This window comes from Microtus oregoni, unplaced genomic scaffold, assembly GCF_018167655.1.
Source record: "Microtus oregoni isolate MIOR12 unplaced genomic scaffold, Mior012 000069F_ref0000032, whole genome shotgun sequence".
Lineage (NCBI taxonomy): Eukaryota > Metazoa > Chordata > Mammalia > Rodentia > Cricetidae > Microtus > Microtus oregoni.
Window position 1 is genome coordinate 3,421,363 of NW_024543976.1, and position 16,020 is coordinate 3,437,382.

At 47.1% G+C, this 16,020-nt stretch overlaps 1 protein-coding gene across 3 annotated transcripts in view; it reads left to right on the top strand.

Moving 5' to 3' along the window:
- The window catches only part of Afap1l1 (actin filament associated protein 1 like 1), a 54,437-nt gene extending 38,417 nt beyond the window's left edge, over positions 1 to 16,020 (top strand). Inside the window, exons 12-19 of one of the 3 annotated variants that reach the window (XM_041641405.1) lie at positions 873 to 1,084; positions 2,876 to 3,021; positions 3,815 to 3,887; positions 5,239 to 5,350; positions 8,188 to 8,364; positions 10,815 to 10,993; positions 12,651 to 12,779; positions 14,616 to 16,020. In XM_041641405.1, the coding sequence (XP_041497339.1) occupies positions 873 to 1,084; positions 2,876 to 3,021; positions 3,815 to 3,887; positions 5,239 to 5,350; positions 8,188 to 8,364; positions 10,815 to 10,993; positions 12,651 to 12,779; positions 14,616 to 14,639 (1,052 nt within the window). In that variant the 3' untranslated portion in view covers positions 14,640 to 16,020. The remainder of the gene's footprint in view (positions 1 to 872; positions 1,085 to 2,875; positions 3,022 to 3,814; positions 3,888 to 5,238; positions 5,351 to 8,187; positions 8,365 to 10,814; positions 10,994 to 12,650; positions 12,780 to 14,615) is intronic. The other 2 variants (XM_041641406.1, XM_041641407.1) reach the window with 2 other exon arrangements.

Consider the following 16,020-nt stretch of genomic DNA (forward strand, 5'->3'; position numbering starts at 1 on the left):
TACAAGTGCTGTGGTCCATGTACTCTAATCCAGTAGATAATCACCTGTCTTAAAGGGGATGAAGTGTGTCTCAATGGTAGAGCATTTGCCTAGCTGGGTGAGATCCCAGGTTCCATACCCAGCATAGCAAAAAAATAAAATCATCTGTTTCAGATATGCAGAAATACTCTATTAGTTTAAAAGTTGCAATTATAGCCTAGTGGCTATTATAGCCTAGTGGCTATAATCCTAGCACTCCAGGATGCAGAGGCAGGCAGATCTCTGTGAGTTCAAGGCCAGCCTGGTCTGCAGGACAAGTTCCAGTACAAGGGCTACACAGAGAAACACTGCCTTGAAAAACTAGTAAATAAATAAATAAATAAATGTTGTGATTATAAAGAAATATTTCATGGTCGTTGACTCATAACATGCTGTGGTAAAGAAAAAAGCAATAAAAATAAATAAAAACCTAAACTGCTCAGAGCTGATTCTAGCTCCATCTGTGGTCAGCTGCACAGCTGTCTGCTTAGGTTTACAAATCCTTACTGTGGTGACATTTCTATGTGCTGCCGCTAGGTGCCAGCATCATCCGTCACTTTCCATCTTAGCAGAAAATTCAGTTTGGCGGAGTGGAGGGGGCAGTTGTAGCTTTTGTAGGCCTTCTCTAGGATTGTCGGCCATTTCCATCACACTTGGTGTGGTCCTGGAGCCGTAAAAGGATGCAGGAATAGCATCGTCAGTGAGCGCTCACAGCTGGGCAGCTGAGACTCAGAGAGGAGGACGCCTAAGGTGCCAGGCCTTCCTGCCAGCTCCATCACAAGGCTTGTGTAGGTACCCCTTAGAGCCTTTGCCCAGGGGGCTATAACAGGTCATTCGGCCGTCTCTTTTTCCAGGCTACCTAAACGTGCTGGTAAACCAAGGCTGGAAGGAACGGTGGTGCCGCCTCAAGTGTAACACTCTCTATTTCCACAAAGACCGCACGGACCTGCACACCCATGTGAATGCCATTGCCCTTGGCGGCTGTGAGGTAGCCCCAGGCTTTGGACCCAGGCACCCGTTTGCCTTCAGGATCCTGCGCAATCGGCAGGAGGTGGCCATCCTGGAGGTGAGAGGAGAGAGTCAAGGTAGGGGTAGGGGGTGGGGGTGTCAGCTTGTGGCTACTCTACCACAGGAACTTTGGGGAAAGAACCCAACGTGCTTGTCAGGTAACATAGGGGACACCAGGGATGCTGGAATTCCAAATAAACAAGGAATCGTGTTTTTCATATGAAAGTATCCTGGGTGATTTGGAGACACACCTACACTGAAAGGTTATTTGTTGTGTATCTGAAGTTCAAACCCAACAGAGCACACTGTGTTTTTCTAGCCTAATTCTGGCAGCCCTAATTCTAGAGCCCAGGTTTGCTTATTTGCCCTGACCTTACAGTTCCAGGTCCAACAGGCATCTCCTGCGGTCTGACTGGGATCTGATTCTGGAGTTCTCTCTCAGACCTTCCCCGCAGGAGGCATCGACCTCAGGAAACCCGCTGCCCTTCAAGGTGCCTGTCCCTGCCCCTGAGCAACTCCAGCCTCTACAGAGAGTTTCCCCACACAGAGTTAAGATCCCTCCAGCTCCACACTGGCAGGGCCGCAGTCACATTTTCGGACTCTGTTTCTCTTTCTAGATCTCTGCACCGTGTCCAGCACACACTGAGCTTAGCAGGCCCACACTGAACAATGCACGAGTGCCGCCTGCTCACCACCCGTCCTACCTGCTGGCACCACCCTCCTCTCTGAGGCTGTTCAGAGCACACACTCCCTGTGACAGCCCTTGGGATGCTTAGAATTCACAATGTTGACACAGGGAAGTTCAAATGTCCACCTGCCCACGTTATAGACAAACAGGCCAGGGCAGCCACGTGATTTTTCAAGGCTGGAGGAGTGCCTGTACCCTTTCCACCTGCCTTGTTTTTTAGCTTCAAACACTATTATCTCGGCATCCTCCTGTTGAGTTTCTTGTTTCCCTTAACTTACACAGAGTTTTCTAAGGTTTTTTTCCCTCTTTAAAAACCATGTTTCATTTATTTCTTTACTTAAGTTTGCCATCACTAGCTAACTGGTATTGTGATCATGCTCTTTACATCAGAATTAAGGATATGTTTAACTGGCCAGCAGTTTAACCTGGGGAATTTCCCCATAAATGGTTCTGTAATGCTTTGGTAATTACAGTCTAAGAAAATTTTGAGTTGTATGAGCAATTTCCTATGTAGAAAATTAATTATAAATATGGAGGCTGGAGAGATGGCTCTGCAGTTAAAAGCACTTGCTGCTTTGGCAGAGAACCCTGTAGTGATTCCCAGCACCCACAAAGTGGCTCACAGCCATCTGTAACTCCAGTTCCAGGGGTTTTGGCTTCTGCAGACACCAGGCATTAATGCAGTACACATACATACATGCAAGAAAAAGAATTAGTCATACACATAACATAAAAATAATTTTTAAACAATATATGTTTTGGGGCTGGAGATGTGACTCAGTGATAAAGCCAGGCCTTGAATACACAAGGCGCCCTGGGTTTGATCCCCAGCATGGAAGGAGAGGAAAGGAAGAAGTTTTGAGAGCCTGAAATGTTGTTTTTACATCCAAAGGGTCAGATATAAAAGCCCAGAGGGTGGAGGGTAGGGATATACCATCTTATAGGAGTCATCAGGGAGGACCCCTCGGAGGACATAGCTTTTTGAGTACATACTTGAGAGAATTCAGGAGCCTTGGATTCCGGCATGTGTGTCTAGTCTAATTCTTCCTCCTTCACTAAGTCCTGAGGACTTATAAACATTTGTGGGTTTCTATGACGTGAGCAAGCAGCCAGAAGGCTTCACGGTGTGAAAGTGAACTGCACTGTGCCTCCTCTCCCCAGGCAAGCTGTTCAGAGGACATGGGCCGCTGGCTAGGGCTGCTGCTGGTGGAGATGGGCTCCAAAGTCACCCCAGAGGCCCTGCACTATGACTACGTGGATGTGGAGACCCTAACCAGCATTGTCAGTGCCGGGCGCAACTCCTTCCTGTAAGAGTGATTCCACGACGCACCGCTGGGGGGTGGGGGGGATTCCTGCCTCAGTTCCGCGACCCACCCCTGACCTGTTCCACTTCCAGGCTCCATGAAGCCTTGAGCATTGGGCGGAAGGGGTGGGGCAAGCTCAGGAAGTCCGCTTCCTTGGGAAGGATGGCACTTTCGCCTTTGTGGGAAGCATAGCCTGCTTGTTGCCATTCTGGGGTCTCTCGGCTGACTTAGAAAGAATTCTGGGAATGTGCCACCTGTTGTCACTTGTGAGACTCAGGAGTGCCTGTGCAGTCCTCGCAAGCGTGTAACCTTTCAGTCTATATTAAAAACTGCTGCCGGGCCGGGCCGTGGTGGCGCATGCCTTTAATCCCAGTACTTGGGAGGCAGGCGGATCTCTGTGAGTTCGAAGCCAGCCTGGACTACAAGAGCTAGTTCCAGAACAGGCTCCAAAAGCCACAGAAAAACCCTGTCTCGAAAAACAAAAACAAACTGCTGTCGGGGACTGGAGGGGTGGCTCAGTGGTTAAGAGCACTGGCTGCCCTTCCAGAGGACCTGGGTTCAATTTCTAGCTAGCACCTACATGGCAGCTCACACCTGCCTATAACTCCAGTTCCAGGAATCTGACACCCTCCCACAGATGATACGCATGTGGGCAAAACACCAGTTCACATAAAAATAACTAAAAAGAGTAAAATTTAAAAGAAAAAAAGCAGCTGCCAACATCCAATGAGAGAAGACACGAAGGCAGCATATGCCACAAAATGTCACCAACATCATTAAACCTTTCATGTTCTAGGTACGCACAATCCTGCCAGGATCAGTGGCCTGAGCCCCGTGTCTACGATGAGGTTCCTTATGAAAAGGTGCAGGTAGACTTCCTTCCATGTCTTCTCTCCCCTCCACTGCCCACTTTATCCTTTGCTTCAGAGAAAATGCCTTCACTAACCCACCTGCTCTCAGTGGCATGCCCTGTGCCTTCTGGGAAAAAAAAAAAAAACCAGAAGACAGGTACATTGCAACCAGATATGAGTGGGTGGGTGGCCTTGCATCTAGAGGAGAGGGAACAAAGCTGCTGAGGACATGGCACGTCTGTGAGCCAGGACCTGCCTGGACTAGAAGATGCTTTGAGTCCTCACTTTCATGGTTCCCCTTTTCTAGAAACATCCCCAACCTGCCCGTTTGTGCCCAAGGTCTTTCTTCACTGCAACTTGAAGGTTTTGCTCGGTTGCAGAAAATCTAGTAACTGGGTAGTTTAGCACTTCATATATGCATAGCCGGGTTTCTATATGCATATATATATGTGTGTGTGTGTATGTATCTAGATAGATAGATGGATACATACATACATACATGCCTATATGGTATGGTGGCACATGCCCTTAATCCCAGCACTCAAGAGGCAGAGGCAGGTGAATCTCTGAGCTTGAGGCCAGCCAGAGCTGCGTAGTGAGATCCGGTCTTAAACAAACAAACAAACAAAAACCCAAACACTTCAGATATGAAGGCTGGAGTCAGAGGGACCTCTGCTTTGCCTTTCAGACCCCCTGATTCCCACTTCCCACCTCCACGTGAGTGTGCTGGTCCTTCTCTTCTTAGGAGTATTTTGAGAACAAAATGTAGTGATTTGTGTTAAAAAAAAAAGAAAGAAAGAAAGAAAGAAAGAAAATAGCACAGTGCCCAGGTAGTGGGACGTTCTGCCCAGAGAAGTAACAGTACTGTTCCTAATAAAGTGGTTAGGTGACACTAACGTATCAATCACACCAGGCTTCAAGACCCTGGCTAGGCTTGGAGCATGGGAAATGCTCTAAGAGCACAAATGCAGTCAGTTTAATAAGGTGCATCACCTCTGCCATTGGCTCCTCTCTTCCATGCCTTTGCTTCCCTCCTTTTCCTCCTCCTCTTCTGAGGGAAGACGGCATTAGCAATTCAGAAAATAGAAAAACACTTTCAAATGATAGGAGGACAAAATGCCTATAATAGAGGCAGCCACCTGCAATTCCCTGAGCCCTCTCATTTGTCCTCTCAGTAAGTACGCCAATTTAAGGTTGCCTTTTACCTGGCACAGAAAGGTATGGGGTTCAAACGATACTGCTAGTAAGGTATCGTTTACTGTACTGTAGAGAGCGGCACCAGCCTATATCTGTAAGGCCAGATCTCAAAGGAGCTGGCCAGAAGCTCCCTGTCTGAACTTAAACTTCTACCTCTGTCCCCCGTGCCCAGGATGAGGAGCCCCAGCGCCCCACTGGGGCTCAGGTGAAGCGCCATGCCTCCTCCTGCAGTGAGAAGTCCCATCGTGTGGACCCGCAGGTCAAAGTCAAGCGCCATGCCTCCAGTGAGTTCTGTGGTCTTTCTCCTGCTTGAGGGAGGGAGAGGAGAACACTGCGGGGGCCTCAATACCAGATTTCTCCAGGGGTAAGGGAGAAAAATGAGTAGAAGCAGTCTATCAGTAAACACTCTACCCTAAGGGAAGGAGTGGGGGCTGGGCAGTGTGGGAGCACTTGCCAGGTATGGGAAGATGTAAGGACCTGGTCCCCCGCATAGCAAGAGACACAAAAAGAAAGTGACCATAATGGTATGGCCACTGAGCCAGTGAAGAGTGGAGGGAGGTTTGCAGCGAGACTGGAGTGCTTGGGTCCTCACTCCAGAGGTAAACTCTGCTTGGCTTACCCAGGAGACCCCACTCAGCATTTCCCGATTACTCAAAAGGCCAAAAATTGAGCTTCATGTGGATTCTTTTTTACTTTTGAGATAGAGTTTTCCCTGTGTAGCCCTGGCTGTTCTGGAACTCACTCTGTAGACCAGGGTGGCCTCAAACTCAGAGATCCACCTGCCTCTGCCTCCCGAGTGCTGGGATTAAAGGTATGTGTCACCACCACCACCACCACCACCCGGTGTGTGAATTCTTAATAAATAGATGCTAATTTAAATGTTTTTATATTGCAAGAATATTATCTATATAATAGTTGAGTGTTTAAAGGTATATAAGCATATACGGGGGGGCGGGGGAGGGAGTGCGTGCTCATCTTTTCCAGAAGACCAAAGTTTGTGGTCTCTGATCATGGGTAGTAAACTGATAATCAGTCCCTCCCCAGTCCCTGAGCAGGTGTGTCACAAGATCCACAGCTCACTTCTGTGTCCCCATCTGTGCTCTCCAGAGCACACAAGAGACTCACTAGGGCCACCCTAGAGCAAGCCAGCTTCCTAGAGAACAACGTACTCTTTCTTAAGGTTTCTTTCCCATGCACCTGGACATTCTAGTCTTTGCTTTTTGAAGGCTTCTTTTAAAAAACTAAGTGAAACGTTTCTGTTCCCTGGTTCCCTTGCATTAGTATATATAAATCATAGCTTCTCAGACTGGGGAAACCGGTCTTTGGTTCTCACTTGGCGGAGACAGTGCTATGTAACTTTAAATAAGTCCTTTCTCCTATCTGGTCCCCTGAGGAAGGGATGCATAGTGTTCTTGATAAGCTTCTTGCTTAGGTGCTAGAAATACAGGGCTTTGAAAAAACCTGTTTAAAATGGAAAACCGTTCTTCATGTAATTGACATGCTGTAGTCCCGGCACTCAGAAGACAAAGACAGGACAATCGCTGCAAGCTCCAGGCCAGCCTTGTCTGCATGAATAAAAAGACTAGGGCTGCAGAATGAGGCCCACACCTTGAATCCCAGCACTCAGGAGGCAGAAGCAGGCAGATCACTGTGAATTTGAGGTCAACATGGCCTACATAGTGAGTTCCAGGACAGCCAGAGCTACATAATGAGACCTTGTCTTGGAAAAAAACAAAAAAATAAAATATAAATCGATGGATAAACAAAGTAGAAAATTGAAATCAATATATAAGATTAAAGAAATCACAAAATAGCAACATCAACAAAAAGTATAAAACCTAGACCTGTTTGTTTTGTTTGTTTTTAAATCAAATCTCTCACACGGGCTCAGGCTGTAAGAGCTGTGATCATGGGGCTGCTGTGCCTGAGGACCATTGGCGTCTCCACCCTCTTTCCAGGGGCTGTGAACCACAGCTGAAGTCACAGGGCTCCTGGAGAGGCTCGAAGCCACATGGTGTAGTTCAGTGATGTCCTGAGGCACACAGGAGGAAAGCCGCCCTGCTCCTCAGTCCGCTCTAACAAAACATCCTAAGCTAGATGACCTTTCAAAAACAACAGCTTGTTTCTTCTAGCTTTGGAAGCCAGAGTCCAAGTCAGCAGGCGTGGCATCTGGGCCACCCTCCCCCGCTTTTGCCTAGATGGCTATCTTGCTCTCTTCTGAGGCCACGGATATCACGTATACAGATTCTGTGCTCGTGACCTCATCACCTAGAGTAAGACAGACACATGTCCAGCTTGTCTCTAGTGCCACAAACAGTGGAACCTAACCTTTCTGTGCCTGGCTTCCTCGGCAGTAAAATGAATGATGAGCAGAACCAAGTAAGTTACATGAGGGATAGAGGAAGGTTAAGTGGGAATTCAGGCAGGTGGCTGAGCAGAGCACACACTGTGTGAACAGCATGGTCCTGTCCACCGTGGTGCTGGACCTACAGCACACTGCTGGGGCTTTCTCTCTTCCACCCTTCCCCAGCTGTACAACGAGCAGGGCCTGACCCTGGCCTGGGTCTGATCTGAGTTAGATGTAGGCATCTTCCTTTGTCTACAAATACCTGAGACTTGACTCATTCAAAGCACACTTTCCACAAAGCAAAATGGGTTAGACCTCACAAATTTTGCTCTAGTATATATGATACTACTATCATTATTTCCTAACATTTACTAAGCACTAATTAGTTGCTAGATACTATATTAAATACTTTTTCTTGATTATCTCCTTTAAACCTCACTGCCTCCTGGAAGCTAAATGTTATCAGTATCTTTATTTTTGTGCATATGGACCCTGAGGTTTTGGGGAAAGGCACACCGATCATTTCAGTGTGACATCACACACCCAGTGAAGAAAGAATACAAACCCAGGTCTGCCTGGTTCCCAGCCCCTGCACTGTGCTGCTCCCCTGTTCTTTCCTATTCCTCAGGGGAGTCACTCTAGATACACTTACATAAGTGGACCTCACCATCCATATGTTACGGATGAAGTCAAGGTGAGAGGCAAGCTAACGCCACATGTGTGCCTCCCCAGAGATCAGACCCGCGGACCTCTTGCTGTCCTGTATCTCCGTAGGTGCCAATCAATACAAATATGGCAAGAACCGGGCTGAGGAGGATGCCCGCAGGTACCTGGTAGAAAAAGAGAGGCTGGAAAAGGAGAAGGAGATGATTCGGACAGAACTGATGGCTTTGCGACAGGAGAAGAAGGAACTGAAGGAAGCCATCCGGAACAACCCAGGTACCTGGCAAGGTGTGGCCCTGAGTGCACAGGGGTGACTCAGCCTGAGACGTCCCCTGGCACAATAAGGAGAGGCCTCTTACACAGATCTCCTAGTTTTCCACTCGGGAGAGTTAGGCTTCACCCCCTTCTCCTCATTATCATTCATCCTGACTCAAGACAGTGCTGGGAGTTTAGTGAGTGCTTCCAGATAGAGCATGAGAAGCCCCCCAGTACTGTGGAGCTCCCTGTAGTAAGAGACGGCCTGACTACAGTGGCGTGGAGAGCAGAAGCATGCCTCGGCATCTGGGTGCTGCATCTATTCAGTCAGATGTCAAACAGTGGTCCAGGGCTAGGTTTAATGAACACTGATCTTTTCCAGGATCCCTTTCTGAAATCCAGTGACCTCACCAGGCCCTGCCTGCTCTGGGCTTCTCTAACCACATTTTTTACTGTGTTTCTCTGCATCCTTTACCTAGCGGCAGTTTACCACACTTCTGCTTGGCTGTCTCCCATATGTTCCGGGGAATAGGAAGTCCTACCTTACAGAACACACATGGCTCTTTTAGAGCGCTGAACCTATGGGCTCTTCCCTAAGAACAAAACACTTCATCAGGACAGTACAGACAAATTCAGTGGCCCAACCCTAGAGCCCATCCATAGATCACTACAGGCCTAAGATAAGGACTTCTGGTAAACCAGAGAATGAACACTTGGAACCTTGTGTGGTAGAACACACCTCTGGTTCCAGCAGGCAAATGGATCTCCATGAGTTGGAGGCCAGCTTGATCTACATACCAAGTTCTAGGACAGCCAAGGTTACATAGTGAGACCCTGTATCAAAAAAAAAAAAATTAAACGAGCAAGAGAATAAACAACACGGGAGGATGGCAAGGAAAAGCAGCTTGATTTCAGTATAAGGAAAATGTGTGGGACTAGAGGTGTAACTCAGTGGTTGAGCACACGCACTTGCTAGCATGTGTAAGGCCCTGGACTCAATCCCCCATAAACAAACAAAGGACAGGAACTTTCCAGCGGTAAGAGCCATGATTTGGAACAGACTGACTATCTAGCCAACGTTTTTGTCTGTATCAATTTGCAGTATGCATAAGTTGTTATATTCATTACTTTTGCTTATACTTGTCATACATATATACATATAAGATTACACAAGTGAAGACCTTTGCCTGATTTCTTCACTGATCCATCCCAAGGGTCTAGGACAATGCTTGATATGTAGTAAGAATTCAATAAACCACTACTAAAGCAATGAATGGATGCATCTAACATGACTGTAAAGCTTTCTAGTGGAAGTTAAAGGATTGAGAAGATTCTGGACTGAGCTAGAGCTGTGGCTCATTGGTAAAATGTCTGCCTGGCATTCACAAAGTCCTAGGTTCAATTTCCAGTACTACATAAACCAGGCATGGCAGCACACACCATAATCCCAGCACTTCAGAGGTAGGCATTTTTCCATTGTACAGTCTGAGGCAAGTCTGGGCCATATGAGACCCTGTTTTAAGTGTTTTAAGATTTTTTTTAAAGATTTTTATTTGTTGTATATACAGTGTTCTACCTGTATACAGGCCTACAGGCCAGAAGAGGACACCACTGTAGATGGTTGTGAGCCACCATGTGGTTGCTGGAAATTGAACTCAGGACCTTTGGAAGAGCAGTCAGTGCTCTTAACCCCTGAGCCATCTCTCCAGCCCCCTTAAGGTTTTTTAAATAGCTTTTCTTTAATAGAGGGCTGTAGGTGTAGCTCTGTGGCAGAGCCCTTCTGAGTGTGCAAGCACTTAGGTTCAATCCCTACTCCTCCACATACAAATGGAGCTTCTTAGCATGACAGAAGCATTAATGAAAATATATCAGTTTAAACTATATAAGCACAAGGTCCTCCCCGAAAACCTGGACTGTGGAAAGCTCTGAACTATGACTCCAGTTCACAAGTAACAGAAACCAACATCACACACGAAAACGCGAATTGAAAACTGAGAGATCAGACTGTGGTGAAGTGTAGGGAAACAAATGACCTCATTCTCTTCCCCTTTGTGTGACATAGAAACTGCACAGTACAAGCCTTCACCCAGTCCTCTGAACACCCCAGCAAAAGGGGATCCTCTTCCCAGTGACCACCACCAAAATCCCAGGCTCCACTCCATTCGAGCCAACCCTAAAGTCTAAACCCATCACTGTGAGCGGAAGATGAGAGGTGATCGGGGGGCCAGGCCCCTGAGTTACATGGGACCCACCTACTCAAACTGTAGGGAATGAGTGGGCAACCATGGTTCTGCAGTGGACTATTAGGGTATTGTTTCCTAAAGATGGAGGCTAGGCAGCTAAAGACCACACCACAGAGTGTGGCTGGTAACCCACCCCAGAATCTGTCTTTTACCTACACCAGCACTGCTAGAAAGGTCCTCCAGGAGAGACAGCAACAACTGAGGCCCCACAGACTTTCTCATCAGTTTCTCTGGGCTCAGGAGCAAAGGTGAAGGCCATGGAAGAGGCTGTGGCCACTCTAGAAGCTCAGTGTCGTGCCAAAGAGGAGCAGAGGATCGACCTGGAGCTGAAGCTGGTGGCTGTGAAGGAGCGCTTGCAACAGTCCCTGGCAGGGGGCCCGGCCCTGGGCCTGTCTGTGAGCAATAAGAACAAGAGCCAGGTGAGTCCAGTGCCTCCCCCAGGGGGCAGCCACTTCCGAGCCCCTCTCTGCCACTCCACTGTTTTCATTCCCAGTTACAACAGTCAGAAGCATTTCCAGAAAATTCCACATATCCCAAGAAGGGCAGGACTACCCCATTAGAAAGCATTGCTATAAATTGCCAGTGGTCATATACATTCTTCATCTGCTTATACTGATCCACTAGAAGGAAATAATATGCATATAGGTGTGCTTGTTTGTATAATGTCTGTCTTCTGCCTCAAGTATTTTGTGTTTTCATGAAGACTTGAGGGATGAGCACATGCCTGGCATAGATGAGGCATTAGGTTAGATCCCCAGCATCAAACACTAACGCGGGAGTTAGACTGTGTTTATCATAGCCCTGCCTCTTACGGAGTCTGGATGATAGGACTATGCCAAGTGTTTGCTGGATGATTTGATGCCCTCCCTGCGCTCAGACAACGAAACTGGCTCTTCTGATAAGTATGAGCTGTGCTCCCAGCTACTCCCTATGAGCAGACCACACCCCGTGATCTGAAGCCACCCGACACTTCCTCTCTTTGGGGGCATCCTTAGCTTCATTTTACAGATGGAGAATCTGATTCCCAGACGGCTGGGGAAGCAGCTGGAAGCCATTCCTTCTTAGCAGCTACTGCTTCTCAGCAGTGCCCTCGGTGCCTTTTCCACACCACCTTTGATCCTTTTAATTATTCTCTGGAGGTAGAAAAACTTAAGTCTTTTCTACATGTCTTGCAGGGTTAGCTGGTAAGATTTCACACTGCTTGAGTTAGGGTCACTAACTGCTATGAGGGAACATCATGACCAAAAAGCAGGTTGGGGAGGAAAGGGTTTATTTGGCTCACACTTCCACATCATTGCTCATCAGAGAAGGAAGTCAGGACAGGGACTCAAACAGGGCAGGAACCTGAAGGCAAGAGCTGATGCAGAGGCCATGGAGGTGGGGGTGCTGCTTACTGGCTTGTTCAGCTTGCATTTGTCTAGAACACAGGATCATGAGCAGCAGGGATGGCATCACCCACAATGGGATGGGTCCCCCCCCCCATCAATTACAAATCAAGAAGATGTTTGGCTGCAGCCCGAACTTATGAAGGCATCTTCTCAATTGAGGCTCCCTCCTCTCAGAACCTTGTGTCAAGTTTACATAAAAGTAGACAGCACACATACACACTTACGGAGTTGAATATTAAGCAGTTATCTGGAAGATTTAACAGGTGAAGATAGAGTAGACATGAAGACAACACCAACATTAAGGGAGAAGTTAAGCGCATATACATGAAGCACTGCGTTGAATCCCTAGCAGCGGCACCCAGAAGAAACAGGGCAGCTATGGGATTTGAATCCCAGCTCTCATACTAAGCAACCGTGTCACCCTTCACAGAAACTTGACCTTCCTGATTTCATCTGTAAAATGGGGCAGTTAATAAAAAGTACCTATTTCACAGGCTCGTGGAAAAGCCCACCCATACAATGTCTGCCTGGTGCATAGAGAGAACTCTGTGACTTTGCCTGCCCCCAGCATGCTTGCCTAGTGCTTTCTCATTTAAAGTTCACTTTTCCTTCTAAGTGCAGGTTGGGTGCAGGTAGACGGCACTGTATCTCACCTACTCACTGGTTTGGTTTGGTTTGCCATGAACAGGAAACTACAAATAAACCCCAAAGCACTGCTGCAGAGCAGTCTCTCCCTGTCAACTGCGTTTCTGAGCTGAGGAAGAGAAGTCCATCCATTGTCACCTCCAACCAAGGAAGGGTGCTACAGAAGGCCAAGGTAAACCCAGAAAGAGCTCAGCTAATGGCAACTCACTGGTCTGGATCTTTTTATACAGGACCCATCCCAAAATCCAGAATGCCACCCAGAGAGAAAGGTGGAGAACTGAGGGTGTATCCATGCAGTAAAGCCAGAAGACTCCTTGCCCTGCATTAACATGGTTTTAACAAGCTGCCATCTGGCTTCTGAGCCTAACAGTATTTCTGGTAGTGAGGAGACAAGATCAGGGGTAATACCTAGCCCAAGGATAAGCAAGACAGCAACACAAAGACAGAGAGGCTCGGGGCTCACTATATGACACTAGTCCTTAACCTCTTCGTATAATTCTTGGGGACAGCTGTTAAGAACATTTTGGGATTTATAAAGGTATGTATTGGAAACACTGCAACACATTTCTCAAGCATATGAGTAACACGTAGAGCATAGAACAGAAAATATCTTATATCCGGCCGCATTGGGCTTTGCCACCAAATGAGCTTGTGCCAAAACACCTAGAAAATATGCCTGTTTCAGGGTTTTTTGGATTTCAGAATACACAGGTAAAATGGTGTAGAACTGAAAAACAAATTCAACGTTGAACATGGTGGTGTACGCCTACAATCCTAGCACCTGAATCTGAGGCAGGGGGATCTAGACCAGCCCTGGATTATATAGTGAGACCCTACCCCCCCCCATCAAGAAAAAGATAGCAAGCTCAGCCAGTGTGCCCAGTAAGTCGCTGTGAAAGCTAACACTGACATCTGCCTGGGTAGTTTGATCTACAAGTACCCAACCTTACTAAGAAATGTGGAGACCAAGGGGTTTCCTCTTCTTTAAAATGAAGAGCTAGGAACCCAAACCAGCCTTTCTTTCTCTTGGGGACTCGGGAAGATATGACTTCATATGCATACATCCATGAAGACTGTGATGCCAGGTCATAGTAAGTACTGTGAAGTAAAATAAAGCAGAGGAAGAGGAGAAAGGTGACAAGCGGCTGGGGTGGCTATTTTCACCATTGATAGTCAGTGCCTTTGCAGAGGGTCATACACAATCCATATCCATATTCATATCCATATACACATACACATACTAGGGAAGAGTATGAGGAAAACAAATGGGGCCGAGGGATGAGTAATCCAGAAAGAAAGGAGCATGTTCCAAGTCCTCCCTTGTTTATGGACAAGCAGGTGGAAGGGTGAGTATTAAGAGTAAAAGACAAACGCTGGGCAGTGGTGGTGCACGCCTTTAATCCCAGTACTTTTATCCCCGGCAGAGGCAGGCGGATCTCTGTGAGTTCAAGACCAGCCTGGTCTACAGAGCTAGTTCCAGGACAGCCAAGGCTACACAGAGAAACCTTGTCTTAAAAATTAAAAGACAAAAACAAACAAACAAAAAACACTTGTTCTTGCAGAGGAGTGGGGTTCAATTCCCAGCACCCATCTGGTGGCTTACAACCATCTGTAACTCCATGGATCTGATACTCTCTTCTGACCAGGCACACACATAGTGCACAGACAAAACATACATATACATAAAATAAAAAAAATCATCAAAAAAAATTTTTAAATCTGGCTAGGTGTGTAATCCCAGCACTTTGGAGACTGAAGCAGAAGGATCACTGTGAATTTGAGGCCAGTCTAATATACATAGTGAGACCTTGTCTCACAATAAAAGGCTATCCTAACTACTCTGCTGGGAGGGGAGAAAGGGACTAAAGGTCACAGACACTGAAGAGCAGGGCCCCGTGGTCTTTGGCCTGGACATTGGAGCTGTTCATACTGAATGCAGTAAGTGTTCCAACCTACAGTCCCACTAGAACCTCAACAACTGACTTTTCCCCATCTTTCTGTGCTTTAGGAATGGGAGATGAAGAAGACCTAGGAAGGGTGAAAAGTCCATCCTGAAGGAGTATCAGCTTGTCCATCTAATGAGGAAATGCTTTCTTCACAAAGACATCAGGAAAAGACCTGGAGCACCCAGAAGATCAGCTTGGTCGTCTGCATGATTTTAGGGACTGTGGGAAGGGAGAAGTGGAAAGCATCCTTCTGGCTTTATAGAGGATGGAGGTGGGAGTGGCGGGAGATAGACTCGTTCGTTCGCGGTTGTAAAGGCTTTGTTAGGTCTCTCTGCCTTCTGAAGCAATGAAAGCACATGTGAATAAGCCATCCCATCCTTTCTCAGCATCCTTCCCAGTCCTTAAGGCAAAGGAAGATAGCACTGAAGCACTGGTAGTGTCGTGAGGAAGAAGACGCCCCATCACCTGGAAGCACTTCAGCAGACTGCATTTCTATTGGGCCTTACAGACGACCTCTGAGCAGGGGTAATGGGCTGGAGAGACGATATATCCCTGCGTGCACAACAGTGAACAAAAGCTATTAAGAACCTAAAAATTCCACAGTCACCCAGTGGTGGTGCCACACGCCTTTATTCTCAGCACTTGGGAGGCAGAGACAGGCAGATCTCTGTGAGTTCGAGGCCAGCCTGGTCTACTGAGCGAGTCCCAGGACAGCTAGGGCTGTTACACAGGGAAACCCTGTCTCGAAAAACCAGAAGAAAAAATATTTCAGTCATTCTTCATCTGTTTTATAGCCAGGCAAAGTATAGCCACTAAAACCTTCCATGTTTGAGCATTTTAAAATCATGAATATTCAGAGAGTAAAGAAAGTTGAACAGCTGGCCCATTGTAAACGCACAGTGGTAGAAGTATGGAGTTCAAATGCCCACATACTGTTGCATTCTTTGAAGGATGGAGTAATTTGCTGTCTGTCAAGTCCTTACCTATCGAATGTGACACTAAGGGCCCTGGGGCTATGGGGCTCTGGTTGGAAGACTAAGTCTTCAGCCTAATGAAGTCTTTATCTTGTACTAGGAGGCCCACAAGTCTGTCTCTGTATCTGCTGTGATGTGAAACTATTGAGGAAAGCCAACAGGAGGATGGATCACTTCTGCTCACGACGAGGGTGCTAAGCCTTTCCCCAACACTTGATATTTGTATAGGACGTCAAGTCCTAGCAACGTCTTTTCTATGCCATTCATGACTGTCTCAACACTGGGCGTTTAGGTCGTTTTTTTAATATATTCATCTCCAATAAAGATGAAAATGCTCAACTCTGAGAGGTCGGAAGATAGCTGGCACTTGGGGGTTAGAGGGAAGATGTGTGTCTCAGAATAACCAGTTGGCTAGTCTTGGTGTTACCCACCTAAGGTTTAATGTACTTCAACCTTTGCAGTAGCTTGAGACCAGAGCAGGAAAATCAGCCAC